This window comes from Barbus barbus (assembly GCF_936440315.1).
Source record: "Barbus barbus genome assembly, chromosome: 1".
NCBI lineage: Eukaryota > Metazoa > Chordata > Actinopteri > Cypriniformes > Cyprinidae > Barbus > Barbus barbus.
In genome coordinates, this window is record NC_136729.1 from 38330308 (window position 1) to 38346084 (window position 15777).

Here is a 15777-nt window from a genome sequence, read left to right on the forward strand (position 1 = left end):
TGGTCTTCAGCCATTGTTCTCCATGTCATGACCATGACAATAGCAGGTGACTGCAACGTGTCATTTGACCTCAGACCTCCTCTGCTCCTTTCAGTGTGCATTCTGCACAGGAATCACCTAGTCTCCCATCTTCTTGCTATGCCTTTTGGATTATTACAATTTGTAATAGGCATGCGTGTGTGTGTGTGTGTGTGTGTGTGTGAGTATACACACACACACACACACACACACATGTTGGTTTTTGTGGTTTATGGGGACTCTCCATAGGCGTACTGGTTTTTATACTGAACAAACTGTGTGTGCTATTGCCCTACACCAACCCTACACCTAAACTTAGCCCTCACAGGAGACTTTGTGCATTTTTAGATTTTCAAAAAAACACCATTTAGTATGTTTTTTTAAGCCTTTTGAATTACGGGGACATAGGTAGTGTCCTCATAAACCACCTTCATATTATAATACCTCTGTCATACCCATGTCATTATACAAATTTGTGTCCTCATAAACCACATAAACATGTACACACACACACACACACAACACGTATTTATACCTTAAAGATGCCAAAAGGCACTGCAAGTTTGAAGTCATCTGAATGTTTTTTTTTGTAATTTCACAAACATTTCTTGGAGACTAACACAGTATTTGTCTGTTTCTCATTTGTTTTAATCATGGATTTTGTGACAGACAAAACTTACCAAGTATAATGTGATATTACACCATTACTGTAACATGTTACTGTAACATAACATTTTTATTATTATTATTATAATATAACAATATATACAATATAATAAATGCTTAATTTAAATGTATCAAATATACATACCTATACAAATTGAGCCATAAATAAAATTAAGAAAAATAAAATGTTTAATGCTGACCCGTGAGGATTGATTTTAAAGAATAAGAAAGTTTGTGTTGGTGTACAAAGATCCAGATTAACCAAGTTAACTACTGAAAGTGAATTAAGTGTATTACCATAACAAGAACAAGAAGTGATTGCATAAGAATTTTAATTCTTGCAATATTTACATATACTTATGTATACTTTATGTCACGAATCTGGTCCGTGCGATTCCATTCATTCACCACCTGAGGTCACTCGTTCACCATAATGACTTTTACACCACAGTACTGTTACCATTCTCTGTCGAACTGCATTTCCCATCAGCCACTGCCATGACACAGCTGTTCACACTGATCACGCCCACACCTGAGAACCATCTCACAATCACCATCACCCAATCACACACTATATAAATCTGGGACACAAGTGTCCGCGCTTCAAGAGCGGCCCCCTATATCTCCACTGGTCCTGTCCAGCTCTGCGCTGCCCGAGCGCCCTCTAGTAGTGCCTGCTCCTCCCGAGCGCCCTCTAGTGCCTGCTCCTCCCCCAGGCGCCCCACAGAGCCCGTTTCTCCATTTCCACATGGACCTGGCCCTCCGTCCCTCCCCCAGTTCCGCCTCCGCCGCCACGTCTGGAAGAGCTGCAGTGGGTGCCATCGCCTGGGGCATTTCAGAGATGGTGTATGCAGCCCAAATGCAACATAGCGAACTGCCCCAGGCGATGGGCGCTCGGGCAGCGCAGAGCTGGACAGGACCATTGGAGATATAGGGGGCCGCTCTTGAAGCGCGGACACTTGTGTCCCAGGTTTATATAGTGTGTGATTGGGTGATGGTGATTGTGAGATGGTTCTCAGGTGTGGGCGTGATCAGTGTGAACAGCTGTGTCATGGCAGTGGCTGATGGGAAATGCAGTTCGACAGAGAATGGTAACAGTACTGTGGTGTAAAAGTCATTATGGTGAACGAGTGACCTCAGGTGGTGAATGAATGGAATTGCACGGACCAGATTCGTGACACTTTACATACACAGAATTTTCATATACATAAACATGGACATTTTTGTTTGTTGTGCATGTTGTGTCTCTAGGATTGTATATCCACATTTCCAGACAATTTGTGCAGGTGTTGTTTGTGTTTGCATGAAAATTAAACACAGATACTGTATATGTTGTTCTGATAATGTTATTCACCTCTCATGGGTATTTTTATGTATTTTACATAGTGTGGTTCTATAGTAAATATAGTTCCGCCACGCATACATTCATTTACGTTTGCGTAGACAATAAAATGTACAATATTACTGTATTGACTTTATCTGAAAACGATGCTAATTTACACATAAAAAACTGTATAGGCATACATATTTACAAACCATTATTTATGAATATTGAATTCATGGAATTAATGGTTGCTATTGTATTTATGATCATGGAGGTTATGATTTCAGTTGCATTTGTTTATGGCAGTTGCTCATTTAATTTATTAATTTAACTTGATTCAAAATTGATGTTAATTAAGCCGCAACTAAAGCTTAAAAATTAATACAATTTTTGTAATTGTTTAACCATGACTTGCATGTGTTTGCCATAGGATACAAAATAAGCTTCAATATGCTGTGAAAAGCAACTTGAAAAAAAAGACAATGAAATGCACCAAAACACAAAAATAACCTGATCAAATTCAAGCTTTTTTTTTTAAGACAATTACATGTTTCTGCCTGTTACATTTTATATATTATTTTTATAAACAGTGGTTATGTTTAGTTTTAGGGTTAATATTACAGTTTTTATAGGTGTAAATACACAAATAATGTTTACAATTTAGATGTTGTCAGTCCGTCCATATTGTACATTTCAGTATCTATCCAAACACACAAAAAATATTGTTGTACCTGTAAATGTTACATACTAATAATACCCACTTATAAACAATGAGACCAGGCTGGAATAGCATGATCACCTTTTGAAGTGACTTGTGATTTCATGACATGCAAGTGGTTCTTTATTAAACGTTACTAAAGTCTAACTTTATCTGAAGATATGGTGCCTTTTTTGAAAATACATTTTAACATTGTACATCCTCAATGCAGTTTCTTAGTCAGCTTCATGGTGGATGCCCGTGGAGGTGCCATGCGTGGATGCCGCCACAATGGTCTACGACTGATCATTCCACCGCAGAAATGCAGTGCCCCTACTCGAGTCACCTGTAGACTGGTGAAAAGGCATCGACTGGCAACCATGCCCCCCATTGTAGACGGTGACGGTCTAGCTAGCAGGCTGATTGAGGTTGGACCCTCTGGAGCTCAGTTCCTTGGGTAAGCAGTTATTGATTTGAGTTTGCTCGGCAGATCGGAGCTTAGATAGTGTAATCCAGACACAAAATAATGTGTATGATTGCAGTGTCTTATTGCTATTTAAACTCTGAACATGTTATCTTTTTATACTGACTATTAAATGGTCAGAATATGAGATGCTGACTTTTAATCAGTGCTCAAAGTAGTCAGGTGCACTGGGCTACACTGGAAACACCAGTATCTTGCACAGTATCTTGTACATATCTTGCACACTAGTATAAACCTGTACTTTCTATATAAAATTATTCTTTTAGATCTGAAAGGACCATCTAATCTACATGTTAAACCACCCATCATGCTTTCCTTGTTTTAAGTGACATTTAGGGGTGGGTAATAGACTAATGTACATTGAAAGTGGTATTTCAGCAAACATGATAAACTCTTTACTTCTGATTATATAAATTATATGTTTTTTTGTGTTTTTTTTTCCCCTTTCGGCTTTAATGTATACAATTCCACTTTGACTTAATACTTGAAACATACTTAGAATTGCAATGGATACATATCACTGTTGCAAGGTAAAATAGGGAGAACTCCTGTAGCAGATCTGGAAAGGTGGTGCTGGGGTGGAGGAGGGCTAAAGGCACATAGTACTGAGTTGGACCAGATTGGGGTGGAAATAAAAAAGGTTGTGCAGAAAGGAAAGAGATATTGATTGAATGGGTTGCCAGCTTGAAAGATTCAGTCAGCTACCCAGGAGAGTTTTATGACTGCACTATGCATTAGTTTTAATTCCAAATTATATAAAAGGTTTTAAAATAAACTGTAAATAGTTATTATTAGTAGTATATATAATAATACTAATAAAATGCAAAGGGAGCAGTTTTTCCTATTTTAACAGTGCTTTGATGAAATATTGTATAATGTTGTCATGGACTTCTTTGCTGCTTTTATTACTCACCTCCTATCAAAATTACTGATTTTGCTCCTGCATTTCTGTATTTAACAAGGTTGTAACACCTTAAGCTTTGTTAATTATTATTTTATTATTCACTTATTTTGCTAAATGGCTTGCAGTGAAATTCATTGTACCAGCAAAAATGAATCCTTCTTAAATTGCTCCATGATTGATTTTATATGTTTTTCCCTTGCTGACTAACAATTGATGAATGGAAATCTACATATAATGCAAGTACTAGGCTGTGTCTTATATTGCTCCACATCCTTTTATAGAGCCTTATTTGAGGGGACAGCCATTTGTAGTGGTTTGCGAAACCATGGTGGACATTAATTCAATAATGCACCTCAGTGGCAAGTGCACAACCAATGCACACTCAACAGCTAGTCGCTAAAGAATACCCATGCACAGTCAGTGTTGCATCAAATTAATTTCTCAATCTCGCCAAAATATTGCATCTGCAGCATATTTTAGTACTCATCCATATGATGTATTCTTTACATATTAACCTCCCTTTGGGCAGGATGTGGCCTCTGTAGCTTTCCTTCCTTCTCCCAGTTGGGAGGATGAGCACTTCCCTAATGCTCTGCAGACAACAATTGGGAAAAAAAAGAACAGAAAAGATCAAAATGATTGCACAGGTTACATGGGGCGTTGGGAAGGTTACGATGTAGCCGAGTTCAATTGCTACCATGGGTCCATGGGGACCCCTAGTCAGTAGTTTGACACAACATCAAAGTGACTGACAGATAGGGAAATTCTTGGATACCGTTTTAACCTCCATTCCCTGATGGACGGTATGAGATGTAGTGTTCCTCCTGCCATACACTCTTACAAATAAAGGTGCTTCAAAAGGTTCATCATGCGATGCCATAGAAGAACCATTTTTGGTTCCACATCCACAAAGAACCATCTCCTCCTTACCTTTTTATAATCTGAAGAACCTTATTTTTTGTGAAACAGAAAGGTTCTTCAGATGGTAAAGGTTCTTTATGAACCATTTAGACAAAAAGGTTCTTCTATGGCATCGTAAAGAACCTTTATTTTTAAAAGTGTAACACAACACAACAACACAATGTGTTGTTCCCCCAATCAGGAAATAGAGGTTACAATAATAAACAAGGCCATTTTCATTTTGCAGCCTGACTTAATATAAGGGGCACATGGTTTAAAGGGGTAAGTGTTTTAACTAGAGGTAGGCAATGTTGCCTGCTTTTACTTGCAGTCATGCAAACTTGAACTTGAAGACTGCAGAGTGTCCCATTTGTCCTTTTAGGTTTCAGAAGTGTTTTGCCCCTGTTTTCCCCCTTTGTGCACAAGAGATTATCAATGCCATTTGCGACAGGGTTATATATTCAAATTTGTATGTGAAAATCTAGTAAAAAAACAATTTTTCACATTTTTATTTTTACTAAATGAACAAAATAATTTTCATTTATATGCAAAAAACATTATCTAATAATAAACCTAATTAAGAAATATACCTATACAGGACATATATGTGACCCTGGACCACAAAACCTGCCATAAGTAGCACAGGTATTTTTGTAGCAATAGCCAACAATACACCATATCAAAATTATTGATTTTTCTTTTAAGCCAAAAATCATTAGGATATTAAGTAAAGATCATGTTCCATGAAGATATTTTGTTAATTTTCTACCGTGAATATATCAAAACCTAATTTTTGATTAGTAATATGCATTGCTAAGGACTTCATTTGGGCAGCTTTAAAGGCGATTTTCTCAATATTTTTTTTTCCTTTTGCACCCTCAGACTCCAGATTTTCAAATAGTTGGATCTCTTCCAAATATTGTCCTATCCTAACAAACCATACATCAATGGAAAACTTATTTATTCAGCTTTCAGATGGTGTCTAAATCATTGTTTTACAGAATGCCAACTGGAGATTAGCATGAACATGTTTGAATGATGATGCAAGCAAATAGTTGAATAATTTAGTAATTAATATTTGGACAGTTTCAGATTAGTTTGAAAAATGAACTTTTGAAAATATTTTTAGTAATGATGTTTTTACTGCTCCCATGAGTCATTGGAGTTACCAGGGGTTTGCATGGAACAGGCTTTTAGCATGGTCTTTAAGAAACTAAACTAGGAAATAATTACAATATTAGTTGCTTATTACGTTTATACCACTGACAAAATAATATATTGTAAATATTTGATATACAGTATATTACCATGTCCTAAAAGTTACAGATTTTTTTATTTTTTATTTTTTATTTTAATTAATCAGGCAGACGGTCAAAATAATCACTTGTATTACAAAAACGACAGATTTTACAGTTCTTTTCTAATAACCAGAACAAAAACAAAACTAATTGCAAAATCTTTTTTAAAAAGGGAATCTACTCTTACTAAAAACAAAGAGGAATTTAAACTCTTCTGACTTTTTTATTTTAAATGGAAATGGATCTACACAGGAAACTCGACAATATGCCATCTATGCTCTCTTTTCTCACTGCTGCTATTGGATGACAGTAAGCTCCACCTACCTACTGCTCCACCCCCTCTGAATGAGGGTGAGAGTTTGGTTAGCCGCATTCTGCAACTGGGCCCACCAGGGACAAAATTTCTGGGGTAGGAGTGACACTTAAAACAACCAATGGATGTCAGTCCCACTTTCTCCTTTCACACTATCTTCCTTTTTAATTGTGTTGTATTTGGTTGTATTCTGCTTTCATTGTGAAGTGTCTCTGTATAGTAGTGTATGGTACCATAGGTGCACCCTAGTGTCATTTTTTTTATTATTATTATTATTTTAGTCTTGATTACTCATGATTGTTTCCAAACTTGTTGAAACTGATTAACAAATTGTGGATATACTTATATACTTCGCTATCAAAATTTCACAGGTTTGGGAAATTCATGATCAAAACAACATTCTCAAAACATACTCTTTGTGGTGATTGTCATATTTGTAGTGAAGTGTGTTGTTCTAAATCATGTGTTTCCTTTAGCTCCTTTAGATGAATGCTTGTACCCAGCTTTTAGTGCTCATCTCTTTTTTTTTTTTTTTGTTTGTTTACTTTTATTTTTTTTTGCCATTTGCTGAGCTACTTTTTTTGCAGCATGAATTCCAGTGGTTGTGTGCATTTTTTTTTTTGTATCAAAATAATATGAATATTGTTATATATGGCAGGTACATTGTAGTATATTTGTGAAAGTTTTCACACATTTAGGCCATAGTCTAGTAGGTATGTCCAGTAGAATTTTAATTAAGTATTAAGACTTGTATCAAAAGATATCTGGGCATATCAAGATGTTTCAGCACTGAACTTAAAACGAATTGAAAGCCAAGTCCAGTTGCTTTTCATAAACTTTCTTTTTAAAAATGTTCTTTTTGTGTTTGTTTTTTAAACATTCTAATGAAATAAAACAAGAAAAATACAATATAATGCACGTTATTCATGTATAGCCTACATGAAATTACCTTTATTGGATCCATTTGCTAATCTGTGCAGTTACCATCACGGAACTAGAGAAAAGTAAATGTAATAGGAAATTTCTAATTTACATTTCTGAATATTATTATAGCAATTGCATTACATTAAAACAGCAAGCCTCTCAAGGTCATTTGTTACAGTGATTTCAGAGCTAAATTTATTAGCTTAACTGTAGATAATATGGTAGATATAGAGACTTTGTACATAAATACAGAATTCAAAACACATAAACACACGCACTTACACATGTTTTTATAAATAACATTATTTAACTTCCTGCTGGGTGTTAGGCCGGTGATTGTAGAGATCCCTCACTTTGCGGCTCTAAGAGGAAAAGAGAGGGAGATGGTGATCTTACGCAGTGAAACGGGAGAGAGTTGGAAAGAGCATCATTGTGAGTACACCGAAGAAGAGCTCAACCAGATCCTCAACGGCATGGATGAGGGTAAGGAAAAAAAAACATTATGCACATATAAGCATTACATGAATATGACAAATACAAATGATGAACTTCCTTCTTTCTAACATAGTCATGCAGGTCTGCACATTTAAATGGTACCTTTCTCATTGGCTGCTCTATACATTATGTACAATTTTTTTTTAGGACTGGACCCACCAGAAGAGTTGGAGAGAAAGCGAATCTGTCGCATTATCACTCGGGACTTTCCACAGTATTTTGCTGTGGTGTCACGAATTAAGCAGGACAGTAATCTCATTGGTCCAGAAGGTGGAATTCTGAGTAGCACAGTGGTCCCTCAAGTACAGGCTGTCTTCCCAGAGGGAGCTCTCACTAAACGCATCCGTGTTGGCCTGCAGGTAGCATGGAGATTAAATTAAAAAAAATTACAACGTAGAATCATAGTGCACACAGCTGTATTTTAGTTTAATTTTATTTTCTTTTATTTGTCAGTTATTGCTGTTCATTTAGCTATAACATGTTAATGTTATTATAATGTTATAACAGTCATCTTTTTCTATCCCTTTAATGTGTCGCAATATTTTGTTCAGTTTCTGCTAGTTTAAGCTTGATTTTAATCAGTAATTAAATTCAAAGTAGTAGAAATAGTACAATGTACTTTCAGTGCCCCACTGTCTTTTTGATTTTACTTAAAAGTTTAAGACAAAAGTTAAAACTTCTTTTAACTTTTGTCTTTTTAAAGCAGTTTGGTAACAGTGCTTTATTATGTCTTTGAGCTGATGTGATAACAGGCATTCTGTTGGTAACAGTCATAATATTTAAATACATTTTGAACAAATGACAATGAGATACAATGTGTTACTTTACATTATTAATTTGCTCTGAACCTATCGTTATGATAGTTGTATTCATATTTGTCTTTGCTTTTTGGCTAGGCTCAACCAATGGCTATTGATGTAGTGAGGAAGTATTTGGGTAATAAAGCCACATTCAGCCCTATAGTCACTTTGGAACCACGGAGGAGGAAATTCCATAAACCCATAACCATGACAATCCCTGTCCCGAAGAGCTCCTCTGACCCAATCCTTGGCGGCTTTGGAGGTGGAGATACTCCTACATTACGTTTGCTGTGCAGCATCACAGGTGAGAAAGAACACAGGAATATACAGAAACCAAACAAAATGCTCTTCATTCTGTAGGTAGCAAAATATGAATTAAAGGTGTATTAAAGGCATGTAACACTGTAGCACTACAACTAGTGGCATGGGTTAAGTCACGTAGAGCCTAGAATAATCTACTTGCACTGAGCTTAATGATGTACTTCTGATTTGAAATAAAAAAGACTTACCAATTTCTGGTTATATAAGTCTATAATATGCCATTGTTGTTGTAGTTCTTGAATCTTCACTTAAAAATTACTGTTTGGAAGAAGATTTTACAGTCTGTACATTTTTACAGAGGAGAAAAAGTCTTAAAAAAATTGCATGATATAAAAAATAAATATAAGGAGACAAATGAGAGACCAACAAAACAAAAACAAAAATCTTTTGAAAATACCACAAACATTGTTAACTAAATTTAGGTCCCACTTTATATTGTGTCCCTAATACCTGTGTACTTACATAGTAACTAGATGTGTACGTGATGTAGCATATTATAGCTCAAAAAGGGAATTGTATATAAATAATTACAAATGATTATGATTAATTCGAATTATTTATATCGGCTGACAGTAATAACTGTCGCAGAATTAAATTGCCATCAGCTGGTCTGTCCATCCAGCGAACATTCAGTGCAAGTTCATATCAACTCTAAGAAAGGATATTTCCTTGGCCACAGAAAATACTTTCCTATTAATGCATTAGAGCATGTAGCGAGGGTCAAAATCATAAAGAGACATTTAATTTGCAAGGCAGAACCAGAAACTCATGTAATTTGTGCACACAACGTTTATTAACTAAACACTAATGCAAACTAGTCTAACAAACAAGCAAACATACAATCACTCATTCATGGGGAAAGGGCAAATGAAAGTTGATGGATGAAACCATCAGGAAACCAGAGAATGAAGCTATGAAAAGAGTCAGTTAACCACCTGAATAAAACCATCAGCACCATTTATAACGGGGTCTATAGCTTATACTAAACCTCTGTTTCATTTAGTTAAATGTACAATACTTGCAATGCCTTTGGTCATTGAACGAGTGTCCGGATGCAGTCTCGGATGAAAGCTCTGATGGTTTGGTGGTGTTGGAGTTCTTTAAGTTCTTCTGGGGGGGTGATGAACTCCAAAAGATGTTATTCTGGCTCGATGGTAACTGGGAGTTTCTTCCCAGGTAGAAAGGGAAAAAGAGCTAAGAAAGAGATCTGCTGCAATCCGAGGATCCTTGGTTGAAAGGAAAGTAAAGGCAGCAAGGCCTGGCACAAAAACTTAAGGGTTCCGAAAAGTTCTAGCTCACATCCTCCTCATCCTCTTAGGATCTAACAGAACCACAGACTGGAGGGGCGTCACTGATGTGAGAGCTTTATCTGCTATAGAAGTCACACCTCTGGGGTGTCAGAGAGCCAATGAAGTCCTGGGGCCTGTACCATGATGGTAGATGAACAAATTCAGAGTTATAGGATAAGTTTTGAGTTGACAAAACCAAACCACTCCAATCTGGCTTTGTTGATACCATGAAGCTGATCATCAACTTTCTCTGTCAACTCAGGCTTGATCCTGAGTTAATGGAGCACGTGCACATGAATGTGTTACATCAGCGGCGAACAGCCAATCACAACATAGAGCAAGTGTGATTCACTTCTCGCGAGAGAACCAGCGAGATTCAAAATAATTTTGTTAAAGGTTAAGACATTAAAGAATATGATGAATTTAAACGCATTTCCACTGAAGTACTTGTCCATGAAAGAGAACAAATAAAGGAAATTATCTTGCTTTATCAGTGCAGTCACAAGTGAAACTTCTGAAGTTACTTTATATAGTTGCTAATATGTGATAGACTCAAACATGTAAGGTCACATGTAGCCATTTTTAAAGGGTTATCTGTTGATTCTACCACTTATTCATATTACATATGATCTGTATATATAAATATTAATTTAAAATAAATGCTTTATAATAATTGTTAAACTAAAAGTGTTTGTGTGCTTGTATTAGTAATAACAATATAAATCATATTATAATTATATAAACCGTATGTAAATTCTAATTATCATTAAAGCCAGACAATTTTGTTTTTTTATTTTTATTTTTTTAAGGTATTTCATAGTGACCTTTAATTTGTAGGAAGAGAAACTGGGGGAGTGACTTTTTTGTGTCAGACGTGTCACTCTGCTTACATCTAATTGGTCCAATTTCAGTTTGAGATCTCTAACCCAGAACATAACCTGCGTTGGAGTGTAAGTTACTATGGCAATGAACGCAGCTAAAAGCCAAGCCACATTCATGGTACCTAAAACCCAGGATTGGTGCAAACTAAACTGAAACTTACCTGGATAGCCAGCTAAACCGGCTTCATGGTACAGGCCCCTGAACTTTTGGAGGGAAGATTTTACGACTGTTTGTCTCTGAACATGGTAATTTGCATAGGTAATTTGCCTGGGTTAATGCACAAACTACTAAAGATTCTTAGAACACTAATATGTTGTATAGGTATCAACATGTAATGTTCACTCTCAATTAGATCATCCAAAGATGAATTGATAGAGACTAAACATGGTACAGTTAAAGTGATTATTAAGTAGTGATCTATCGTAAGCATGCATAAAGCAGTATACAATACACAAAAACATATACAAGAACAGTAATAATATACACAATGACCTGAAGATATGTGTGTTCATTCAAAGAAAGGTTTTTCTATGAATTAATTAGAGAAGAGTCCATTTTTATGGCATAATGTCTCTTTCCTAAGGGGAAATTAAGTCAGTTTCTCTGCCCGCATTACAGTGAGCAATAAAACAAGTGTTATCATATGGATTGCCAACAATCAAACACGCACCTGCCACCCATGGCTGGGAGACAGTGGTGGCTCTCGGGCTGTTGGTTGCCTCCAGGAGTGGTTGTGGTGCTGTGGTGATGTAAGCTGTAGCAAGGTGCGGGTCCTTGAGCTTGTGCAGCAGGTGTCGAGGCAGTGTCACCTGTCGTCCCGAAGTGAGTTGGTCCATGTCAGATGGTTGTTGATGTTGTTAGCCAGTAGGCTATCTGTGGTACCCGTGGTGTGGTACAGCTGGTTTAGACTCTCACTGGTGAGAGTGCAGGTGGTTCCAGGGGTTGCAGGGAATTGTTATGGAGATTTTGTAGTGTAAAGAGAGTTTCAGACTGACCTAGTGATGGTGGCAGGAGGGCAGCAGGTGGTTGTTAGTCCTCTGTTCTGCTGGAATGTGACCAGAAGTCGTGATGTTTGCGGTGTCGCTCTGGTTTTGTGGCAGCACCGACTCGAGCTTACCTGAGTTGTGTTGGTAGAAGTTTCACTGTTGGGCATGTGGGCCCGTTGCTCCATCCAACGTTGTCTGGCTGCTTCTGTGGTGTCGACTGGTTTTAAGGGATGCTCCTCCCTTGGAATGGTCTGATGCTGTGTTGCATCAGGGAAGGAGTCAGAGGTTTGTCCTTCGCAGTATTCCTCAGTTGAGTTTGTTCAAGGAGCTCTTTTGCTAGTGTCAGCAGCTCCTGTAACTCAGAAGTAGGTGTGTCCGGCTGACCTTTTGCAACATCCGTTTAGCACCTGTGTGAAGGGTGTGAAGGAGGATGTTGTGGGGGACTGTCGTTGGACATGCAGTGGTGTTCGCAGGAAGAGGATGGCCTTTTCGATGGTTTCTGCCAGTGGTTGGTCTGGGACCTGGGTCTGTTGCCATGGTGACGGCTCTGTCCTCCGCTGGCTAGTGGCTTTCTGTAGAAGGGCCATGCATTGTGGCAATGCTGGGTGCCTTCTGGTGCTCGCTTTGGATTCTGGGTTGTGCCGTTCAAAATCAGTGGGGTCTTACAAACACCTTTGGTAGAGGCCTTGTGCTTGTTAAAGGCCTTTTGTGTCAGGTCATGCAGTCGTTGAATAGGCATTGTGGGGCAGGCCATAATGCATATATGGTGACTTACAATGGGGTGGAGGTTTCGGAGGAAAAGGCTCTTAAAGCTAGTGTCTTTCTCCATCACAGGTTCACTGCGAGCTCCGAATAAGCTTGTCGAAGTCTGTGGTAGTAAGCCTGGGAAGTTTCATGACGGCTCTGTTCGATGGCTAAGGCAGCGACCAGTCCGTGAGAATTCAGGTCTGAGAATTCCTTTATGATGGATTGTTTAAGCTGCTGGTAGTCCGATTGGATATGTCCTGGCTGTTGAGCCAGGAAGCGTCACACTTCTGGGCTACAGGTGATCCAGAGTAGATAGAGTCTATCTTGGGCTTCACACTGGTCCACGACTGCAGGTAAAAGTTCTCCTGCAAGTTCTGGTGTGAATTCAGGGATGTTTCTGGCCGTTCGGTTGAGGTCTTTGAGTGTCACTCCATGTGCTGTTTCAGGGCTCGCCTGAATAAATCCCTTTCCTTCTGCCACTGCAGATGTTTTCAGGAAGCTGACTTGGGAAATGTCAAACAGAAGGCTTTAGCTCCCACCTTCGTATCTGTGTACAGGAGTGAGGAGATTTGCACCGCTGGCTGTGTGACGTGCAGCAGGGTGCCTTTTACTTGAGTCCATGCACAGTCGGTAGGACTGTTTCAGTTCTCTCTGAACCATGTCAAGCTCGTTAATGTTGCAGAATTTCTGAGTCACAGTTTGGACTTCAGCTCTGGCTGCATGCAGATGGCCTTCTAAGGCCTTAGTTCTGGTGTCCCTCTCGTTAAGTTCCACATACGCTGTTTTTAACAGTGTCTTTGTGTGAAACAATTCTCTTTCCAGGTCCTGTATAGTGGCTTTTTTACGCTGCACTTGGTGTCCAGCAGCTGTTAGAGCCTCCTGAAGATTGGTGATTTGCTTCTGTTGTGCCATTCTGTAAGGTTCTTTGCATCCGTTCTGTGCCTTTTCTCGCTAAGCGGGTCTCAGTTCCCTCTAGAACTCTGTGACTTGCAGGTTCAGTTCATTTACCTCCTGTCTGAGGCCCTTGAGGGTGCGGGCCAAGGAGATGATGATGCTAGTCAGCTCCTGGTGGTTTAGGCTGGGTGTCAGGTGTCCACTTGTGTCGCAGTCTCGCTGTTCGTTTCTCTGCCATTGCAGGTCAGTGGCTGCTTTGGGCTGAAGGATGTCCATCACAGTGCTCTGCCGGGTTTTCAGGTGGTCCTGGTGAGCTGGCAGGGCTGAATTTCTGTGGAATGTCTGAGACACACTGGCACACTTGGGGGAACACCAGAGAGAGAGCGGCAGAAGGCAAGTTCAAGTACGTACAGAGGTGTTAGGCTATCTGTATGGGGAATGGCTCTGTAGGCCGTGTAAGGTGTGAATAGCTGATGAGGGGCAGCTAGTGAGGTAGGGTGCTAAGAATACAAGTAGAGGGTTTGAGTAACTTTGTTGACAGGGCTGTAAGCAGGGGTCAGCTGATGACCTGGCTATACGTGTGGTCAAACTATTACTCAAAGCACTGATGGTTCACAGGTTTGGTCACTATGAAGGTATAAAAAAGAAACAAAACAAAATAAAATCAGGAAGAGACAGAGGAAGAAAGAAGGGTTTTCCGTATTTAGTTTAAGCTAGGAGATATGACTAAGCAGTTGTCACTTGTTCAAAGGAATGTAGCAGGGTCATAAAACCTAGGGAGACTATTGGCTACGCTAGCAGGGGCACATCAACCACTTCAAGGTAATAAACTGAAACAATAGGAAGTGTTTCTAGTCTGCTCAGGGGCCTGGTGTAAGAAGGGTAACAGAAGAGACAGAAATAGGCTACTAATAGGCTACTAATAACCTGTACAGCTCATTAAGGGGACAACAGTTGCTAGAACTGCTCTAATCCTATACCGAGAGTGAGGATGTCAAAAAACTAAAATAAGGTAAAGGTAAAATGAAAATGTCCTAATAGCTTTAGGAAACTAAAAGGAATGAAACATTTACAATAAAATAAACAAACTGATTTAATTAAATCTGAGATTTAATTAAAATCAACTTAGCTGAATTGTACATTCAAGCTAAAAAGGTAAATTAATGAAAACAAAATCAAAGAGAGGTAGAATAAAAATAATACAAATAGAACCAACATATGTGAGGAGGAGCGTACCTGAATCTAACAGATAGTGATAGCACAAACAGGAAATGAAACCAAGAGTGAGGGGAAGAGTGTAATGCACTTACACTGTGGTTACATACTATGTACACATCTAGTTACCATGTAAGTACACAGGGATTAGGGACACATAAAGTGGGACCAAATTTATAAACATATTTGAATTGTGTAACCAAAGACCATTTTTGCATGTTTAGGTGGGACCACTCCTGCTCAATGGGAGGATATCACTGGGACTACACCATTAACATTCACCAATGACTGTGTGTCTTTCACGACAAATGTGTCTGCCAGGTATTTTCTCTACAAGCATTGCCTGGTAGAGCAGTACTCAATATATGTTAAATGCATATACAGGGGAAGTCGTGGCCTAATTGTTAGAGAGTCGGACTCGTAATCGAAAGGTTGCGGGTTCGAGTCCCCGGCCGGCAGGGATTGTAGGTGGGGGGAGTGAATGTACAGCGCTCTCTCCACCCTCAATACCACGACTGAGGTGCCCTTGAGCAAGGCACCGAACCCCCAACTGCTCCCCGTGCGCTGCAGCATGGCTGCCCACTGCTCCGGGTGTGTGTTCACGGTGTGTGTGTGTGTGT

The 15777-nt window shown here is 38.8% G+C and overlaps 1 protein-coding gene across 3 annotated transcripts in view; it reads left to right on the forward strand.

Annotated features, from left to right (window-relative positions):
• Positions 1 to 15777, forward strand: part of LOC306871915 (uncharacterized protein) — a 160301-nt gene that overhangs the window by 107620 nt on the left and 36904 nt on the right. For all 3 annotated transcript variants that reach the window (XM_079420167.1, XM_079420168.1, XM_079420169.1), the window contains exons 26-30: positions 2938 to 3162; positions 7857 to 8011; positions 8171 to 8382; positions 8920 to 9127; positions 15382 to 15478. In XM_079420167.1, the coding sequence (XP_079276293.1) occupies positions 2938 to 3162; positions 7857 to 8011; positions 8171 to 8382; positions 8920 to 9127; positions 15382 to 15478 (897 nt within the window). The remainder of the gene's footprint in view (positions 1 to 2937; positions 3163 to 7856; positions 8012 to 8170; positions 8383 to 8919; positions 9128 to 15381; positions 15479 to 15777) is intronic.